Genomic DNA, 21,711 nt, shown 5'->3' with positions numbered 1-21,711 from the left:
CGATTCATTGTTTTGAATTGGTATGTTTGAAAAGCATTAAAAGATGTTCTTATAAATCGTTAGAAAGATGAGGAAAGGGATGAGCCTGTAAATAGGAAAGGAAAGCAAAGCAAAGAATAGGTGACAAATACTTGAATTGATGACAAAGCATGCCAAACAAAAAGGGCAGATTCAATGTCTTTTAGACACTGGATATTATGTCAGTAATTAAAATTTAGCTATGTGGGTTGGTTTGCTTTTAAAAAGTGTTTAAGCAACTGAATCTTTGATTTTTTTGACAATTCTTTTGAGTGAGTTTCCAGATGATAAATATTACTTTTGTTTTTCTACTCTTATGTGAAAGTTTGACTTCTGGAAATCACTGGACCAGATAGTCTTTGATACCTATAGCAAACAGTCAACAATTAGCAAATACTATTAGCCAAATGTATTTAAGAAAAAAAAAATCAATTGAATTAACATGATTTTCTCCTTGTATTGGGGTGTAACTGTTGTGAAGGAGGAGCAGTAGCTATATTTTGACTGTGCAAAAAATTTTCCATGTATGTTGATGTGACATTTGAGTAAGCACACAAGAAAAATGTGGTGTTGATCATGTGGACTCTGTTTTTTCTAAAACCATAAAGACCACAAGTTATCAAAGTTGTAGTTGGTTGTTTAGGCTGGGTGTCTGATTGAGGGGGGGGGTGATTGGTTCTGTTGAACAGAGTGAACCTGCCAAAGGGTATTTTGAGGCCAGTCTGCATTGGCTTTGAAGTGTGAGATTGGGAAAGGTGAGATGTGACTTGAAGTAAATAAAAGAACATTTTCACATCCATGAAGCCTAAGAGAAGTAATTTGACCCTAATTCATTCAACCCACCTAGATCTCTTACTGTAAAGAAAATTCTTCCAGTTGTAAAGGCAAGAGATAAAGTGATGTGAAAAAATGTTGAAGGCTTTTAGCACAACTTCCTTTTATGTTAGGAAGATGGAGAGGTATCTTTAAAGCCTAACTTTGTAAGATTCTATGAATGAGAGTTAAAATTGTCTTACAAGTGTTAATCTGTTATATTTTGTCCTCCTATGTATATTGCTGCTAATTTTCTAGAATGTTTGTGAAAACAAAAACAATAATTCTGCACTCATGGTTTCCTACTGCTGAAACGTTTTTTTTTCAAATGCTTGATTTCAGAATCTTGCAGTCACACTGTGTCTTTTGTAGCTATTGTGTATGGGCTTGATATACCAGAGTCATGTTTTTTTAAAGTACATTTGAGTCTTGAAGCTAAGAGTGGGTGTTTAGACTGTGTTGCTGTAAGAAAATCATTGTCCTTTGTAACCTTTTTGGCCAGCAAATACTATTCAACACTGAAGAGAAATTAATTTCAAGGTTTTAAATTCAGACTTTAGATGTTTTCTGAATTACTTTGGTAACGAGGAACTCGGTTTCCTAATTAAACTGTATGAATCTGGTCTTTAAGGGCTTCATTTAAGAGGTTTTTTTATAACTAGATTAGTCTCCTGATAATTCAGTTTCTGTATTAGTGAGACACAGCAAAAGACAAATTATTTTAAGAAAGAAAGAAAAAAATAGTCCTTCATAATATCTGTGGAAAATATCTTCAAGTTTTCTGAATATCCCTAGCTGCAGGTTAGGCTGTCTGTGCAAGCATGGAGCCAGCAGCTCGAGGAAGGTGATTCTTCTCCCTCTGGTGCTTGAGAGCACATCTGGAGTGCTGTGTTCAGGGAGCTGCAGTCCAGGACAAACTTTGGGGTTCTGGGGTGAATCCAGCAGATGATGGGCAGGATGGCTAGGACAGAACTGTGTGACCTCCAAGGAGACTGGGTTTCTTCAGCTGTAAGAAGAGAAGGCAAATGAGAGATCTTGCTGATGCCTGCAACAATATAATAGGAAGATATCGAGGGAAAACAGAGTCACTATGGGAAGCCAAAGGGCAAGAGATACAAATTGGAACATGAGGTATTTCAGTAAGATACAAAAGAAACATTTTATACCATGGGTAGTGAAACACTGGAATGCATTGACCAGAGAATTCTAAGATTATTTTCTAAATATTACTTATTATCTCTCTTAAATTTTTAATTTTTTTTTTACCGTTTGAATGAATTCTGGTTAGTAGGCACTTTGTGCCCTCTGCAGTTTTGTTCCAGTGTCTATGGAGTGCTCTTATGTTCTGAAAGGGTCTATAGGCAGCTCTTTGTTATTCTGTACAGAAATAATTGAGTTGATGTTTGATTAAAAAAAACCCCAAATTTTGAAGATGTCTGGTGAAGGTCTGTTAAAGATACCCAGATATGTTCATCAGATTAGGAAAGATTAACTTCTATGGTGTGGAATAGTAGAGTGTTTTGAAATATAGAGTATATTTTATTATTACAGCTGGGGAAACAAAACCCCAACAAATAATGGGCTTAATCACATCTTAAATGTGTGTCTGTCGGTCCAATAGCAGTAATTATCTTCATATATAAACTAACTTCTGTCTCTAGTGGCAAGATTAATTTAATACTTACGAAATCTTTAATAGCATTTTTTCCACTTGAATTTAACAGTTTAACAGTTTCAGGCTTCCTGTCATTGAGGACTGTAGAAATCCAGGAATTTATTACAAGATACCTCTTTTGGTCTTCAATATCAAAGCAAATTATCTAGATTGTCAGTATAGCTGGAGATAAGAAAAATTAAGAAGTTCTCTGCCATTTCTAATAGCAGTTGTTGCTCTTCTGTTTTGAATAATTCTAGGTTGAGAGCCTCTTTATTTGGGAGGGAGCAGTGCTAATATACATAAAATCCATCAAGGTATAATATAATGGAATACAGGTTCTTTAGGCAGACATAGGGTTAGAGAGGTTCCTGTAAGGCAGAAGGAAATAATGGCTTTTGCTGAAACTTGCTTTTGTTTGGGATATTACTCTGAATCAAGAACATTTCCAGAGGAGTTTTATGTTTCTTCACCTCTAAATCCCTTCCTTCCCTATCCAGTGAGGAGCTGTGTCTAGGAATTATCATTTATCAGAATTGCACTGGAGTTTCCTATGCTCAATAGATAACCATAGTCAGGGTTTTTTGTGGAGTCTCTTATTTCAATGTGATAAATTTATTTGCTATAAATTGTTTTCATTGTAACACTGAGAATCTTAGTCTTGCTTTTCTGGGTTATTGAGTTTCTGTAACTTAATAGATAACACATTAATTTTCTACTGAACATGCTCTTTTCAGCTTTATATGGGAATGGTATAGATTTTTTTTTCTTGTATTGATATTTCCACTGAGAGCTGCAAATAGAGGTCAGATGGAACTGATTATAGAATGGTTTGGATTTGAAGGGACTGTAAAGATCATTTCATTGCAACGCCCCTGGATGTGACTCTTCGACAAGTTCCTTATCCACTGAACAGTCCACTCATCAAATCCATCTCTCTCCAACCTAGAGAGAAAGATCTTGTAGGGGACCATGCCAAAGTCTTACCAGAGGTCCAGATAAATGGCATCTGTAGCCCTTCCTTTGTCCGCTGATGAGTGACTCCATTGTAGAAGGTCACTAGGTTGGTCAGGCAGGACTTGGCCTCAGTGAAGCTGTGGTGGCTGTCCTGAATCCCTCTCTGTCCTGCATGTGTCATGGTACAGCTTCTTGGAGGATGTGTCCCATGAACTTCCCAGGCAGAGGTGAGGCTGACAGGTCTCAGTGTCCTCCTTTTTACCCTTTTCCCAGCCAGCTGGGACTTCACCTGACTGCCATGACTTTTCAAATATGGAAAGTGGCTTGGCAACTGAGTCTACCAATTCCTCTCAGGAGTCTGGAATGCAGCTTGTTGGGTCCCAGAGATTTGTTTATATTCAGGTTCCTCAAGTAGCCATGAACCTGACCTTTACTTAAAGTGGGAGGGACATCATTCCCTCTTGCTGTCCATCCACTTGAGTGGTGTGGGAAGAGAGGTTGCCATTGGAGACTGAGGCAAAAAACCCCCAATCCTGTTGTTGAGTACCGTGGCCTTCTGCTCATCAGTTTTTTCTAGTTGTCCAGGATTTTTTATGGATGGGAGGAGTTATGCATTCTTTGACTTTCTTTTTCTGGCTTATATTGATACTTATTTGAATTGGCTAACTGGGAAATAGTAACCTCTTTAAAAATATGATTTGTTTGATATGTTACTTTTGACCCAAAGTGTAAATAGTATTTCTTGCTATTTCTCTGGGATATGTTTTGTGAATTTTGTTTTGAATTGCAAACAATGAGAAGTAGCGTGTTGTCTGTATGTGTTATTTTTGCTGAATGGACAGGCCCTCATGCCAGTGTCAACAAATGTTTTAGGATCAGAGGAACAGAGCACTTCTGTGCTACTCTGTTGTTCAAGTATATATTTTAATGGGTTTTTTTCTTTTTGCTACTGGCTTTTCTGTTTAGAAAGGACTATAAACATAGTATGTGAGAACCAAAAACCTGTGAAACAGAGGATATTTTTGTGCTAGTGATATGGACAAAAGCATGACTGAGTCTGTGTTAGACAGAAAAGGTGGTTGCTGGAGAAAGGGCCAAAGGTGAAAACTTGAAATTAGATAATATTTTAAGTGTTGGTAATTTGAAATTTTTTTTAGGATACAGAACAGACAAAATTTTGTCTCTTCAAATTACTGTCAGACATGATAGCTTAATGTTTCTGATTTTAATTAAAGTCTAAAATGTGTCTTAGGCTCCTTTTTATAAGACAAAGTTGTATAGTTGGTCTACATGTATAAGTAAATGGATCTACGGAATGATTTGCTGTTCTTATATACATATGTTCTTTGCTATTTTGTAACCAATGTTTCCAAATCCCCTCTTTGGGGGAGTTTGAATTTCCAATGTCAAACATTCTCATCTCTGAACTCTTAAAATATTTCTCTAGGTGATAAAGTGTACACAGGTTGATTTCCTTTTGAGGCTTGTTTGATGGTGGTCGGGGGAAGTGCCAGAAAAAGAATTGACTTCAAAACATCTCTGCCATTCAAATTAAGGATTTATAAAATGGTTTTGCAACTTTGCTCCTTTGCATTTTAATTCATAATAGTGGTGTTGGAAACACTGTTAGTGTTTTCTTAATCTGAGGAGAAAGGAAAAGGTCAACACTAGGATTCTAGCCTGTTTTTTTAATGTGTGAGCAATGTAGACAGCTTATGAAAATGTTAGCATTGGATTTTCAGTTTGTATATGTTATATCTCAGTGCTAGGTAGGAACTTTCAATATAGAATGCCAAGGAAGTTTTTAGGGCTGCTTGATAGAGACAGAAAGTTATTTCAGTACTTTCAGAATGTAAGTTGTGAATGTATAAGGGCCTTTTCTTTGTGAGTTGTGTGGTTGAATTTATTTTAGTCTGATTTCAAATATTTTTGATGGGATACTGAATCGTTTCTGTGTTGACAAATCAACACTTTATTTTACCATGGGAACTTCATTAAGTTCTACCATGCACTAGAAAGCAGCTACAAGTGTGTGATAAACTTGTGTTTTAAAAATTTTGGATATTGAATGGAAATGAGGTACTAAATCCCCAAACATTTTTATTCCTTTGGAGTATAAAATAATTTTGACTTGTAGTGAGGTTGAAGTGAACTTGTAGATGGTAACCTTAAAATTGTTGGCAGGAAAAAAGGACAGTAGAAATGAGAAAGCCTTGAACATTTTATCATCTAGATGGCTTGCAAATGACAAAACATATTGTGTAACTTTATATGGAGAAAATTGACTCTGTGAGCAGTGCCAATGACAGCACAGAGGCTGCATTTCCCTTGCTCAGTAGATTGTAAGAAACTGTTCTGGTAGTTGTTACAGAAACACCTTCTTGCAGTGACTGATTTATCTCTGTCAAAATAGGCAAGAATTACCTGAGCTGCTGCCATAACACTTTAATAAGTGCTATGACTCTGTAGGTTCTTAGATGCAGTTAGTGTAAAGTTTTTAGTTTGTGTTGTGCAATCCAAATAGTCTTGGTTTAGTTTTCTGTTCTGTCCTCTGGGATGACTTAGAACAAGGCAAAGGCTTGCACGGATGCCAAATGGAAATGTCTTAGGTTACTTAGAGGAGGGAGTTGTGCTGTTAAAGTCTTGTAGATTTAATTCTAAATCTAATGATGTTGTGTAAATATGAAGTGTTTGCTGCTAGGGGTAGAGGTCTTACAGATATTTTTGTTATACAACAAATTCATTTATACCTCCATGTATTTTGTAACACAACAGCTCTTCCCTTTGCAGTGTTGCAAATGTAAGTGCCACTGTATTTTACCCAAAAAGTAAGTTTAAAGCTTGTGAATGTAAGTGCCACTGTATTTTACCCAAAAAGTAAGTTTAAAGCTTGTAACTTATTTTGCCTATGTCTTTTCAGTTTAATTTCTAGGAGCGAAGTCGTCCTTCTTTCTCACCTTTCAATTTCACTTTGTTTTTAAATTGTCAAGTAAAACTCCTTTTACCTTTCAAACATTGATGAAATGTACTTACGTGTGCATGTTTATTGTTGAACTTTATTTAGTATTTCAAATATTCCATACAATTTCTTTATAGAAACGATTACAAAAAGAACTATTGGCATTTCAAAATGATCCACCTCCAGGAATGACTCTAGATGAAAAGAGTGTACAAAATTCAATTACACAGTAAGTATATATACTGTTTTATTTCTGCTATCATGCTGAAAAGACTAAATAATGAGCAGTTCTTTTCACACTTCCACGACTTACTCCAAGTAACATTGTGAATTTTGCTTTTAGTCTAGGCAACGAAACATTGTTCTCCTTAGTAAGCATATTGCCATACCGTGTTGGACACTTTCAGGAACATGGTAGTGAATTTACTAAATTTTATTAGCCATTTTACTGTCTAACAAACTGTCAGTTAGTAAAAGCTTCTGCGTATTTTATAATAAAATAATTTAATTTTCTTTCATAGCTACTAACCTCCAAAACTCTTCTAGATTTATTGAAACAATGGAGTAGCCGTTTTAGAGTTCTGTGACATTTGAACAGAATATACGTCATAGCCCTTAGTTTTCATTACCTTCTTTCTCCAAGGCAAGTGGAGAAAACATCTTAAAAAGCAAAGTTGTCCAGGTACAATTGTTTGCACTTTTTTCCCTGCCTTGGCTTTCTTGGTGATTTGTGAAATGGGAAGAGAAACATGGTAAAATATTCTGTGTCCGTTGAAATGGACAGGGGTTGTTCTTGGTATTAATCTATTTTTTAATTGACAGAAATTCAAAAGATTCAGGCTGTGTTGACATTTTTTTCTCATAACTTTCTTAGTTTCATTTTAGAGAAATGTTAAAAATTGAGCCTATGTAAACATCGATGAGAGTATGATCTCAGACTATAAGTTCTGGACTGTGCTATTGATTGATGGAGCAGCTTAAACATAGAGCTGAATTTTGATGTTTTCACATCTGTATTTTAGGAGGTGGCATTCAGACCATGTTACATGAGGCTTTTCTGAGACTCATATGTACTGCTATATACATATAGCATGAGTTAAACACTCACTGCTTTTTAAATTACGCTGGCCTTTGTGATAATTCAGATGAATATGACTAAAACTGAAATAGCAGTTTTTAGTTTTCTGCAAAAATGAGTCAGTCTAATATTGTAAATGGTATCCACTTATTTCAACAAAAGAGTATTAAATCAATGTTTAGAGCAGATTGCAAAGGATATCTCTGTTTCCAGAGTACTACCTCATTATAATTTCTGCCCTGTACAACTTTTATACCTTTCAATACCTTGCATATAAAATCTTCCTATTTACTGTCATGCTAGATTTTGAAACTGTCGCTGTTTTAGAAGCTTCTTGTCAAAAGTAAAATGATATTTTTTTCTCTTTGAGGGTTTTTGGTATCAGGTAGCATGTTTTGAGTTCATTAATCAAGTTACAGTTTGAATTGGTTGTGTTAAAAATTTGTGTAGCAATACTTGCTTGGGTTTTAAAGATGTTGAATAAAATAATTGGATCCCATTATATAACTGGGTCACTTAAAACATTGAGCAATCTTTTATTTTAAATATACAAGGATTAGAAATTTGAGACGGGTAAACTGTAAAGCACACAGGAAATATGGGTTCTTCTGATTCCTTGACCATAAAAGGAGCAATGTCCAGGCAAAGTTATCTTCTACTTAGTAAAGTAAAGTATTTAAAAAACTTGAAAGTGGAAGTTCTGGATCACAAGAACCAATAAATCTAAAGAGTATTGCTGCACTGTGTGTATAAATGTAAAAGCAGAAAGCATAAGAAGAGATAAGTGATCTGGAGTGCAGATAGATTAAATCAAAGGCATCTTCACAAAGTTAAAATATGAAACCTACTTCATCAGCCTTCACTGTATTGCCACTGTGCTACTGTTGAAGATGCATTCCTCTTGAAGAGTGTGAGAGCTAGCAGTTTTTCTCAAAAAATGCCAAAACCCAAAGCACAACAACAGTAATAAAACCAGCAAAAAAAAAAACAAAAACTCCCAAGAGTGACAGAGGGGAAAATACAAAATGTGCATGGCTTAAATACAGAGGGAGAGTGTCTTACAGGAGGATCATCAGAGCTGCCAGCTGGAGATGTCGACTTTTCTGAGTACACTGCTGTTCTGCAAAATCTCAGCTGCCTTCCTTGAGTTGATGTAAACCATATCTGAGTATTTTTGTAGTCTCTTTACCTTATTGTGTTGCTTAGCTCTGTAAAACTCAATCAAAGGTAAAAAACCAAAAATGGGAAATAGATGTTGCAAAGGATGGTATTAAGTGGTCAAGAGAACTGTAAAATCATGGAAGTTAAATAGCAGAATGTTGCTGTATGTGTCAAACAATGTGCAAAGCATCTGGTTTTAGCTGTACTAGAAAAACCACAATAGAAACCCAACAACAGTAAAACCCCCACATGCAACATCACCAGCATCTTCCCCAGCAACTCCAACTAACTCCGGTCCGTTACTTTAATGGTATTATGGTGGAAGGAGAAGAAGCAGAGGGAAAAGAATACTGGTATGTTATTATCTTCATTACAAATTCAAATTACCCTGGTTTTGGATTTTGTTTTAATTTGCTGGGACCTTTTAATTTTTATACTATTAACTTTTCCATTTTTGGTTCCATTACCTGCAAGATACCATTTAATTTCTGAGTTTTTTACAAATATAAGTACAAGATGAGCTTTGCCCTCTCCCCTTTGTTACTTTGTTACTTTGCCCTTTCCCCTTTGTTATTTTAATAAACTGTATTGAATTTTCATTGACAGAGAAGTAAACCAACCCAAAAGAGAATGTGTACTAGTTTGTTTCCTTCCAAACCTTTTAAGTTTTCAAGCAGGGATTTTTTTTCAGCTTTGTTGTCTCACATTAGCAGCCATTTCTTGGGAACTGACAAGTCTGTGTATAGTTCAAGTCATAATTACATTTACAATTTGCATCACTGTGTCAGTGCCTGTATGCAAAACACCAAGCTTGTTTCTTTTAAGTACAGGCTTGATGTATTGTTCACCTTTGTGATTGTTGCAGTATTAGAAGAGAAGTTAGATGGTCTGGCTGTGATTGATATTTGATTTGATTAGTCCAGTGCTCCAGGAGTACAAGTAATTATTTGTCAGGCCACAATGTTAACTGCTTTTTCCCCTATTCCTTAGGTGGATTGTAGACATGGAAGGTGCTCCAGGAACACTCTATGAAGGGGAGAAATTTCAGCTTTTATTTAAGTTTAGTAGTCGGTATCCTTTTGATTCGCCTCAGGTAACTGTTGCCTTCTTTCTCTCTTCCTGCTCCCTTCAGGTTACAGCTGTGTGACTTGTGCTGAGTATTGTATTATCCACATAGCCTAATGTCAGCTTCGCTTACTTTAATTTGTATTAAACACATTGTGCAGGTGCCTTTTCTTTACACATGATTCTGCAGTGAAATATAGGACTCTGATATCTGCTTGAACAGATGAAATTAGTGTAACTTGGAGGCTTCTTTGATTTTGATATTCATGTCTTGAAATACAGGGTAACGTAGGAAGATCCCCTTTACTGTGATGCAAGAGCCAAGTAAACAATAAACTGCTGCTTCATCCCTTCTTACTTCAACATATTTTTTTCTGGTTGATTTTTAAGACTCTTGCATCTTCTGTGCTGCCATTGTTAATACAGCTGAAGACATACTGTGCTTCTGATAGGGATTCTCGTAGATACATAACGTGCTTGAGAGATCTGCAAATAGTGTTATAACTGAGGTATGTGATGCCGTGTTGCTTTCAAGTCAACCTAGAGAGCTGAAGGAGCAGCAGAACTTAGAGACTGCAGAATGTGCTGTGTACCACCATTCCTCCATTACCTGAGGGAAACACTTCAAAATATGGCTGATAAGAGTGGCCAGTTATCACTCCTGCTTTTCTGAAAAAGGAAATAGAAAAGCAAGAGTGTCTTAGTTCTTGTACTGTCTGTTTCAGCTCAGAGTTCTAGAAATTATCTCTGCAACTTCTCTCGTTGGTGTTAAAACTGAAGCATGGAGCTGTGAGAGACACTTAAGCTATAAAAACTAACATATTTTTAGCTACCATGATAAACACTAGAATGCTGACTTTCAGTCTTTTACAGAATAAACTGGCTACTTGTACTTCTGCACCTCATCAGGTTTGCAAGATACTAATTATAGGTGATCCACAAGAGATCACCAGTTTAATTTGGTTCCAGGTTGTTTGTCTTCATTACCCAACCTCTGTGTGTTGCTCTGTGCAATTTATTGTTAAGCAGCAAATTAGATCCATACATCTACACTGAGTTTTATCACAGAAAACAATTAAAAATTTAAGTACTGGATTGTTTTTAATGACTAGAATTTCAATTTTTCAAACATTGCTGTGGAGTAGGGTCTGCACTACAATTTCTTCGTCATAATTACCTCTCCTGCAAATCTAGTTACTGTGAATTGACAGTTTTCACTTGTACTGCTTTAATCACTTGGATGTTTTCTGCCTTTAAATGTATGTTGTCTGTCATAGAGTGCATTCTTTTATTTACCTAGTCTGCCTAGTTCAGGTTGCCATTTAAAAACAGGATATTAATTACAAGTGAAATACATTACAGGATTATGAAGGTAAGCCCTTCAATGCTTAAGAAATACCAGTTTGAAGACCTCTGAAAGATCGTTCTGCATCCAGTTTCTCTTATGCCTTAGAAACCTGTCTGCCATTTTGCAGATGAATTAAGCTCTCTAATTTCAGTTTCCTATATGATGAAGGTGTTGCTTGTCATCAGTGAGGAGGTGGGTGTGTGTGTACATGTTTACATATTTTTATGCATACCTATATAGCTTAAGAAACTGCTGGGTATTATAGTTATGAGTGGTAGAGATTTATGGTTTTATTGCATAAAAGGAGTTGGAAAAGGAGTTCAGGAGTATAATACTGATATAAAGATTTCACTTTTACTCTCTTTCTGTTCGTCCTGAACCAATGATATATTTTGACAAAAACTTAATGTAAGAGCAGGAATTGTCAAAATTGCTTTTCTAGCCTTTTTTTTGACTGTAGTAGTATCTTTTAATAGAGAGGAGTTCAGGTTCTAAATGCTTTTCTTCCATATTCTCCATGTCAAACAAAATTTTTTTTATTTGAAGTAATGTTTTACAAATATTTCCTATTTGGTAAACTTTGGTTTCACAAGTCCTTTATTTATAGTTAATAAGATTGATGAATTTTAATTTTATTCTTCATGCTGGAACCTGGATGAGTTGTCCAGAATTTTATTTCTGTTATGTCCAAGTTTATAGAAATACTCATTTATGAATCTTGTTGTGCTTCTTGGAGCATAACATTGTGGCTTATGAAGTCATTAGATCCAGTGGCTTGGCTAGACAGCTGTATTCCTTAGGATGTGGAAGACAGAGGCTGCAAGATTTTGCAGTCTTTACATTGTTACCTTTGCATTTTTTTTATACTGTATAAATATTAATAGAAAATCCCCTATATTTAACCATTTATTTAACTCCATCTTCACTAGCTATTTAGACTTCCATTGATTATTTTACATTTCACTTACTAGTTTCCAAAATTGAATTAACCCAACGTGGTGAAGTGTCTTAGTATAAGTGAAAATGGCAGACCTGCTTCTTAAATAAGATGATATTGTTTCCCCGAACCAATACAGTTTTATATAAAACAGGGACTATAAATTAGTTATTTTTGTTCTTTTTTTTAGGTCATGTTTACTGGAGACAATATCCCTGTTCATCCTCATGTTTATAGCAATGGTCATATCTGTTTATCCATTCTAACGGAAGACTGGTCTCCAGCCCTCTCAGTGCAATCTGTTTGTCTTAGCATTATTAGCATGCTTTCCAGCTGCAAAGAAAAGGTATGGGCTTTTTTAGCACTGTTGAAGTAGAATAAGTAAAAGTTCGTAATATTGTACTTTACAAAGTAAAATTTTCATTTCTCAAATTCTGAAATAGGCAAAACTACTGTATCTACATTTCTTCTACTGACTAAACTAGAACTGCAAAATAAACAGTGCAGTAAGTACTTTGCCACTGTTTTCATGGTAACCTGCTTATGTATCATTACTGGAAAAGAGCAGTGGATGGAACCCTTCCAGTTGTACTAACTGCGAAGTTCAATCATGCTTTAGGACAATTCTGTGTAAAATTATCCTTCCTCTAAAAGGAGTATGGAATGACTAGTGAAACGTCTTTAATGCAGATGTTTCTAACTTTGCATCTGTACTATTTCAGTGAACTTGATAATTGTCATTTCAGGGAAGTAAATGGTGCTAAGTTGCTTTTTTGGCACTAATACCTTAGAGACTTTTAGTAAAGCGATTGCCCTTTCACTTTTGACCGTTTCTTTCGCAGAGGGCTGTCTGTGGAAGTTAGATGTGGTCAGAGCTTGTCCATATGTGCTATCCAAGCATGCCTTTTTATTTTGCATTCCAATCAGTCCTGGTCATATACGTAGTCAAAAAAACACCCCAAAATGGCTTTGCATTGTATTCTATCCTATGTCTTTTGTAAATGATGGCACTTATGAAGAAAGCCGAAGAATATGTAATAATGATCAGCTACAGATACTGAAATTAATTTTTTCACCCACTCTAAGCTGAGCCTTAGAATGGGAATTGGATGTAATGCATCAGAATTGGATTCCAAGCTTCAAAGGAATTTAATTTTGGGGGTTTTTTTGAACAACAGCTGTTTCTTGTGAATTACTTTCTTTTGTTTGTTTGTTGTTTTTTTCATTTTTTCTTTTTTTTCTTCCCTATTTATCATCAAACTGTATGATATTTTTACTGTTTTATTTTCTTGGAGTATCTCAAGTAAGAATTTGTTACCTGGATTTTTGAGAGATTTTTCTTCACCAAAATGGTCTAGTCCTGCCTCTTACCTCATTTTCACTGCATTCACATGGTAATCTTCCATAATCTTATTAAATAGTGCATGTATTACAATATGAGGATTGTTTGATTATTTGTAGGTCTTTTCTTCTGTTGCAGAGGCGACCTCCAGATAACTCATTTTATGTAAGAACATGTAACAAGAATCCAAAGAAAACGAAATGGTGGTATCACGGTAAGTATCTAACTAGGACCAGAAATTTTTAACTTCTTTTTAGGCTGAAGACAATTAAATTGTAGCAAAGTAGGATAAATGTGTTCAAAGCATTAAACTATGTTTTTTCAACTGTAAACATTATTTAAATCCTGTTTTTGAGATACTCTGCTGTGATTTTTTTTCTATATCACATTTGAATAATTCCTGGTGGAAATTTAGACATGTTTTAAATTGTAGGATTGACTTCTAGTGAAAGTTCTTGTAAAGTTTATCAATCCATGATAAGTACAAAGTTTGGGATAGGGGAAAGTCCATGGTGAAACTAGGTTTTGCTCTAAACATTTTTTGTTATTGTTATTAACACTTTAAAAACTTTTATGTTGTTGAAAAGGTACCTATGTATTTGTAAACAGCTATGTGTTTTGATAGATTTCCTCAATCAGAATTTCCAGTATGGGACAGTTGACTGACTTTAAAGGCTCCTAAAAACTAATATTCAATAATATAGTAATAAGATTCTCCATGGACACGATCAAGAAGAAAAAAGCATATTAAAACTTCTAGCATCTGCAGTGCTAGTGTTGTGTTGGGTTTTTTTTTTCTTTGTTTGGTTTTGGTTTGGGGTTTGCTTTGCTTTTGCTTTTGTGCTTTTTTCTTTTGTTTCCATGTGTTCTGTGTCTTGCTTTATACTTTGTGGTTTCTTTCTTCTGCCTCAGCATTTGTCATCCTCCACCCAGAGCTGCAGTTGGCTGTATGTGCTTGTCTTATCCACTCCGTTGGTGAGGAAAGAGAGAAGAAGGGGATAGAGATGGGCCATTCTTTGTTTCTCTCCTCTTGTTAGCAATGCTTTCCTTGCTTTCCCTAGGAAAATTCTGTACAAATGGTAGTCCTTCGAAGCACGAGTACTTTGGGAAGGGATATGTCAGAGAAGGTAACGCTCCATGCTAGTGTAGTGCAGAACAGTTGATTCCATCACTGCAGAGGCGGGTGAAGGTTCCACCATAAGATATCCTCTGTTTTTCATGGCCTCCTTAATCCAGCATAGGTTCTGTCCCTGATGTGAAAACTAGAGCAAGTATTTTGAGGCAGTGAGAGTTCCTAACTGGACAGGCAAATTCCAAAGTCTTCACCCTGAAAATTCTTAAGATTCCTAAAAGCCCATAGATGGCCTAACAAGAGAAACTTGATAGTTTCATAATACTTGCTGAGACCCATGGGATTTTGACATATGGTAATGTAACAGAATGAAACTTTGTTTCTCATAATACAGTAATTGTAACCCCAAAACAAGGTGGTTTCAGGTACACTAAGAGAATTGCTGTATGCCATGAGATTAAGGTATATCTAAGAAACTTGGGACCATCATCTGGTTGTTTTTAAAGTTGACTCCAAGAATAATAATCATTTTGTACACAAGGATAGATTTTTCATCCTCACCAGATTATTCAGCAGTCACTTTCTTTTCTCTCTCTGTTTTCATGCTCTCATAATGTGTTTGGTACTTCTTCATTTCTTGTTTTTGTTTCTCTTAAATGGCAGTTTTGGGAGAGTTTTTGTTAACTTGCTATTTTTACTTGCTAATTATTTTTAAAGACAAACAGGTAAAGTTCCATTTATTTGCTTTATCTTGTGATTAAAATGTTCTGTTTGCTTTTAATTTGTACTAGTCTCATTTTCATTTAGAGTAGAAATCTTTAAAAGCAGAACAGTCTGCAGATATTACTTTTATTTCTTAATAATGAAATTCGATTTGTGTTAAACAAGCAAAAGAGAAACTTAGTATGAAAAGAAATCTGAGTTACTGATTCTGAAGGTTGCTGTGTTGTTATGGCTCAAAACCACAGCTTACAGTTCATTGAATGGGTATTTTAGTTACTATGAAGTAACTATGCAGTGTTTTTTTTCTGGAAGTCAGAAAACCTTGCCCCTCCTCAAATTCAGAGCAACCTAAAAACCAACCTGAGCAAGAAAAAGAAAGTCAGTTCATTTAAATAACTCATACTGTCTTGATTAAAAATTCATTGGGCTCCCCACCACCTTGAATTCTTACATGAAAAAACAAAATATTCCTGATGTCCACAAGAGAAAAAATTCATAAATTATTAGAGTGTTTTCCCTTCCAATTTTGTGTGTGTCATTTGCTTAGTTTCTCATTTAATTTTGTTTCTCCTATGTGGACATAGAACAAGACTGTCAAGGCATGATCTTTAAATTGTCGGTGCTTTCTAAACAGGTGTAAAGAAATACTGTTTGTTACAGTAAAAATGGGAAGTGTGAAAAGATGTTTATTTTCTGCTCATGCTTCAGCTGAAGTGTCATATATTTAATCTTGTGGTTGAACCACATTTGGCTGGATAAGTGAGGGAAGAAAAAACAATCCCACCCAGGAAAGAAAACCAGCTGTCCAGGGTTAACTGTTGTGAGAAATTAAATGCCAGTGCTAATACAACAACCTGTGCAGGGAGATGCAGAGTGGTTCTGCTGTCTGCTGCCCATTGGACTGGTTTAGCTTTATGTGACATAGTAGCTCTGTGTTTTGAAGAGTTAGGAAGAAGTCTGTCATAGGTATTAATACATGCATTTGAAGGAAATTTTTTTTCCAGTATGTGCCTGGAATTTATTTATCTGGGAGTAAAAATAGTCCTGGCTGGGAGCTGATGTAAAGAAAACCCAGATGAGCACAGAGTGATAAAGTGGCACTTAGAAACATATTCTGACATGTAAATATGTGTCTGCATTCATCTTAATACAGAGTTTTTATTCTGTCATATCACATGCCTCCCCCCAACACAGCAACTTATTCCTCAAGCAGAATTATGGAGCTTTATTTGCTACAAAATGATGTCCTCACAAGCCCTGTTTTAAAGCTCCTGATCTTTGATAACTGAAAATATTTCTAGATTGTCTACCCTACCCAATGTCTGTTTCAACTGTACATTGACTTTCCTGCTGAATTTCCATCTGAAGGTTGCTCATGTTGTCTTAAAGACAGAGGAGGATCTTCCAGATACGGTTTACTTGGGCATCCAGACTGAAATCTGTTTCATTAAGCTGTTGACTTCCTTTGTTGTTCTCAGGAGGTAGATTTTTTTTTCCTGGGGGAAGGGTGTGGTGTGGAAGAAGGGAAAGGTAGTGGTGTTTGTTTTCAACCAGCACTTCCTTGCTACTTTTGGGTTTTGAGGTTGGTTTGGTTTTGGTTTTTTCTTAAGTAGAAAGTGTTTTCTCTGATATTTGGTCTTAAATTTTAGTGTACCATTTAAATGTCCCTCTCTCTCTCTCTTTTGCATCCTTGTCCATTTTTTTACATGTGCAGTAGCCTACTGAAAAATTAAAGAGTTTTTTTATAAGTAATAGCTTTGATATAATATTTTCCCATGAGAATGTAGAATGTTTATGAGGCTACATTTTTTAGGTGTGGGAGGTTACAAGTAAGTCCTTTAAAAATAAGCAGACAGTAACCTTGCTTTCTGTTAACAACTCAATATTTACTGCTAGCAGGTGCAAATATACTGCAGATTGATGTGTGAAGGAGAATGTTTAAAGGGTAGAGCATTAGTAGGGAGCATAATGCAGAAAAGATAGGTATAGAATGTGCATTTCTGTAGTATGTTCTGTCTAATCACAGTATCTAAAATTTAGTGTATGTAATTTACTTCCAGGTTTAAGATTTTAGGCATATAATAGTAACCTATTCTTTTTGCATAAATCTGTCAGCTATTGTTTTGAGTCTTGATAAATAAACTAATATACATACATACATATATATATACACACACACACACATAAACACATATAAAGGATTGAGAATGCATCAAAGCAGCCCACTCTTCTGAGTCTTATCCCTATATATTCCTTCTAAAAGGATGTCTTAATTAGATAACTGTTGTGGATCTGCTGTACTTCAAGGGTGCAAAATGTTAAGCATTTGATTTTTCATTTTCCTGGCAAGTGGTTTTCTAAACATCAAGCATGGAAATGACTGTCATTTTTATGGAGTATTTGCTAATACTGATGTCTTTGGGGGTGTATGTGTATTTTGGAAGTTTAATTTTTGATACTCTCTTTTCTCCCCGAGTTGTTATTGAACAAAATCACAGAATTATTCAATCAGGGTATTTCCTCTGCATGTTACTGTCTGTGCTAGGAATTGTTTCTGCCTATAGCACCTTGCTAATTTGGAATTAGAATGTTTATATGTTTTCCATAAATGCTCTTCTTTTATTTTAAAGATGACACATGTTGATGCCACCATTTTGTGATCCTCGTAGCAGAAGATAGTCCTACTGAGAAAATGAGCACTTTGATCATTCAGTCTTTGAACTTTAACCTTTGACTGGAAGTGACCTATAGGCAATGAAGACTACTTCCTTTGACTGCATTTTTACTAGTGTGCATTCTGGGCGCATGTTGATCGCTGGTTCAGTCCATGCAACTGACATGCTTTTATTAGTCATACAGTATTAATGCAGGTGTCCAGAAATGTCAGAATAATTCCATTATTTTTATTTTAAGCTTTTGGAAGAATTCCAGGTCTTCATATATTGTGCAATAACACTGAGCTCCTTGGCGGTTTTGGTGCATCCATTGCCGGCAATGGACATTGTACCAGGGAAAGGTTTTGCTCCTGCCACAAAAAAGATTGACACATGACTGAGTTTATGAAAGTTTTGGATATATTTGGAATATAAGCAAGGGATTGACAATTACCTGAAATCCAGCCCATTCTTTTATATTTGGATTCTATGCACTGTGACCACAAAACTAGCAGCATGAGTTAACATGCCTACCTGAAGGACTGTAATAAGATCATTACGTATTTATTAAATTGTTTATCTGCTGTCAAATTGTTTTGACATGGGCGGTTTTTCAAGTGACATTGGCAGAGAGGTACAATGTTATCCCTATGGTGAAATAAAACTACTTTTTGTATATAGTTATTCATATCTCTGAAGCAAAGGTATGAGTAATTTAGGGTATGAGTGATTTAAACAAGAATTTATTTTCGAGATAGAGGATGGCAGTGATATAACTGAACTTGCTGCAGTCCGTAATTGGGCTTGTAATTTGTACTTTAGAGCTTTTTCCAAATAGATTGCACACTGTTATTTCCTGCTAGCCATCAGCATGAGCCCTACTGCCTACACCAATATTTCATTTATTTATGTGTTCGAAAGCAATCCATATAACGTTTTTTGTTTGCATTCACTGTTTCTTTTGTGTTGTATGTCATGTTTGAATGTTACAAAACAATATTTTGATTGAAAAGCTTTGTCAGAAGATATTTTCATGTAAATTATTTCTTTATCTTGTAAGCATCATCTTGTCTTTTAATCCTGTATTATAAAAAGAAAAAAAATACATTTTTGACAGAGGCTTAAAGTTTTCACAAAAAAGTGTGGACCTTCTTATTTAAGTTTAGACTAAAGTATATTTTCTTAACTTGTTTGTCCCACGTAGCCATGCCAATTTTTTCCAGGCTTTTCTTCACCAAAAAAATGGGGAAAAGCCTAAAATCAGACATTTTTCTCTGGAGCAACATTTACTGAAATGACAGTTGTTCTCAGCACTCTGTAATATTTTGATACTGCAATTAGGTTGTCTTTTTAGGGAGCACTTTTATAAACTAAATACCTTTACACATATGCAAAATTTCTATAATTTTTTTTACTGTTGCCTTATCGTTGCACTCAAAAAAAAATTCAAGCAATTAATGCATGAATGTCTAAATCAAGTAATAGCTTGATGTAAAAACAAACAAAAGCAAAAATAAAATCCCTAAACCAAATCCACAATGACTAACTACAATAAAAAACAGAAAATTGGCTGAAAAGACTGATTTTTTTTTTTTAAATCTGCTGTATGATAACTGATGTTTTATAGCCTTGTACAAACTTCTCTGTTACTTATTGTTTAAAACACTTTAAAAAAAGTATAGATGCTTAACTCAGGGTGGATAGAGTTTAGATGGATTTGCTTCAGAGAAGTATTTTGTACAGCATCAGAACTGTAGATACTGGCAGTGAAGTGAGGCTACAATATACTTCAGGAACTGCTTTTTTTTTTCTTACTGTACTGAAAATATCTCTTGGCCTTTAAAACTCAATGGTAAAAATCTAGCTTTGGATATAAATTTGATGTGTGTATATATTTTCACAATGAGCCTTGGAAACATTGAATTAATTTTCTCTTAAGAGCCAAAAAAGGTAGTTTTAAACAAAAGAAATACTTATGCTCTAAACTTTTTGTTTAGCAAAATTTTATTGTGAGATCATCAAACTGGTTAGTTTTGGAAATGATTCATATGAACGAGCAGTAATCTGATACTTAATCTGTATAGTGTTGTTCACTGCTCTGTATGAATTGAAACAGTTGAGAAATTAATGTATGACTGGTTCATATAGTAGATCCTATCAAAATACTCCACAGAAAGGGACCTCAATGTGACCAGGTAATGTCTGAAGAAATGGCTTAAGTACATCTCAAATTCAGTTCCCTTTTCATATAGTGGCTTGGGAAACAACAATACATGGTTTCAGAGAAGCTTCATGACATACCATATGTATTTTGTTGAAGATGGGTGTTGTAGTACAAAGCATTATGCATTTTATTGACCTGTGCTGTCACATGGACTATAGTGAAGTTAAATAACCAAATTTATGCTGCTCTTTAATAAACCCCCACCCCCTATAATATATCTTTATTTAGATCAAGAAAATGCAAGGTAGATTAGAAGAGAATGTACCTCAGGTCTTATAGTTTACAGTAGAAATGCCTCATTGGTTCTCTTGTAGATCTGTGGGTAAGTTCACCTATATAGAGAGGGCCAAGACAAAGCTTATATACCACTCAAGCACTCAAGATAATGCAACTATTCTGACAATGCTATGATGTCCTGAAAAAGGGCTTGAATTAGATGGAGGTGGTGCCATCCTTTCCCAAGGGTGACCCTGTGTATGTAACTTTCTTTCACTTGGAATTTCTCACATGGAATAGTTACAGAATTGGCTTGAAACTATCTTGCTTTTATTTTGTGTCGATATTCATGTTGTTAAACACTTTGTTTTGTGTTTAGTGTCTTTATACTATAACACAATAAATTCTTGTTTTGAAATAGATTACTACCCTTGAATGGAAATATGTGTGGACCTTTTCATGGTGCAGTGCAGGGGCACAGTTCCTAACAGTCAGCCACTCTTAAGACAAAGCTGCCAGTGATTCTGAAATGTTGTGATGCATCTCAGAGGAGGAATTTGTATAACAGCAAGGTGTTTCCTCATCCTCCAGAGGGTATCTGTTGTTCAGCTGGAAGAAATAGTTAATTTAAAAAAAAATCACTTAGATGCTTTCATTTGAAATGCTTTCATTTCTCTCAGATGAACAAATTGTTATCTTTTTGTTTGTTTGTTTTCTTTTGCCATTTGACAAGCACTTAAAATACTTGATGGGAAGTTTCAGATGCAGGGTTATTGTTTGCCTGCATTGGTGGGAAGAGAATTTCTATTATTTTGTCAGCATCTATCAGAACTGTTTAATCAAATCTCTGCCTCATACCAATAACTGCTTTCAGTTTTGTAAATTTTTTTCCAAAAGATGATGTCTTCTGCTTTGTAAAAGGCAAGGCACTGCATACCTAAAACATGTATTTTTATGAAAAATAAGTTTCTAAAATTCATATGTTTTCTATCATTAATATTATTCTAAATGTTTGATTTTTTTATTTAATGCTTTTTTTTTAAAGTCTGAGAAAAACCTAAGATGTGAACTGTATTTAAAGGTATGATTTAAGGAGACCATACCATTTCCAGGTAATTAATGATGTTTTAAAAAGAGAGAGGAAAACCAAGAGAGAGGAAAACCCCCCTAATTAAACCCTAATTAAATGAAAAGATTTGCAAAAATGCAGCTGTAGAGTTTGAAGGTTTGGAGGAGGTCAATACAGTTTTTGCCTCCTCTGGTAGAGCAATTGAGCATTATGTTGTGTTTGTATGCCCACAAATCCTGATCATTCTAAAGAACAGGTTTGAATGAATTTTCTTTTAAAACCAATTACTTTTAATCCATATCACCCAGTCCAGTTTGCATTTACACAGTGATACCTGAATAGTTGGGTGTTGAACTGAATAAGGAGAATTAAGTTGTCTTAGTGATATTCCATCTTCAGCTGCAGTCACACAGCAGCATGG

The 21,711-nt window shown here is 35.1% G+C and overlaps 1 protein-coding gene across 2 annotated transcripts in view; it reads left to right on the top strand.

Moving 5' to 3' along the window:
* UBE2W (ubiquitin conjugating enzyme E2 W) overlaps window positions 1–20,643 on the top strand; it is a 32,372-nt gene extending 11,729 nt beyond the window's left edge. For both annotated transcript variants that reach the window (XM_066563946.1, XM_066563955.1), the window contains exons 2-6: window positions 6,539–6,630; window positions 9,631–9,733; window positions 12,181–12,336; window positions 13,471–13,546; window positions 17,758–20,643. In XM_066563946.1, the coding sequence (XP_066420043.1) occupies window positions 6,539–6,630; window positions 9,631–9,733; window positions 12,181–12,336; window positions 13,471–13,546; window positions 17,758–17,771 (441 nt within the window). In that variant the 3' untranslated portion in view covers window positions 17,772–20,643. The remainder of the gene's footprint in view (window positions 1–6,538; window positions 6,631–9,630; window positions 9,734–12,180; window positions 12,337–13,470; window positions 13,547–17,757) is intronic.
* Window positions 20,644–21,711: the final 1,068 nt, after the last annotated feature.

The sequence above is a fragment of the Molothrus aeneus genome, chromosome 1, assembly GCF_037042795.1.
Source record: "Molothrus aeneus isolate 106 chromosome 1, BPBGC_Maene_1.0, whole genome shotgun sequence".
NCBI lineage: Eukaryota > Metazoa > Chordata > Aves > Passeriformes > Icteridae > Molothrus > Molothrus aeneus.
This window is presented reverse-complemented; position numbering and strand designations above follow the sequence as displayed.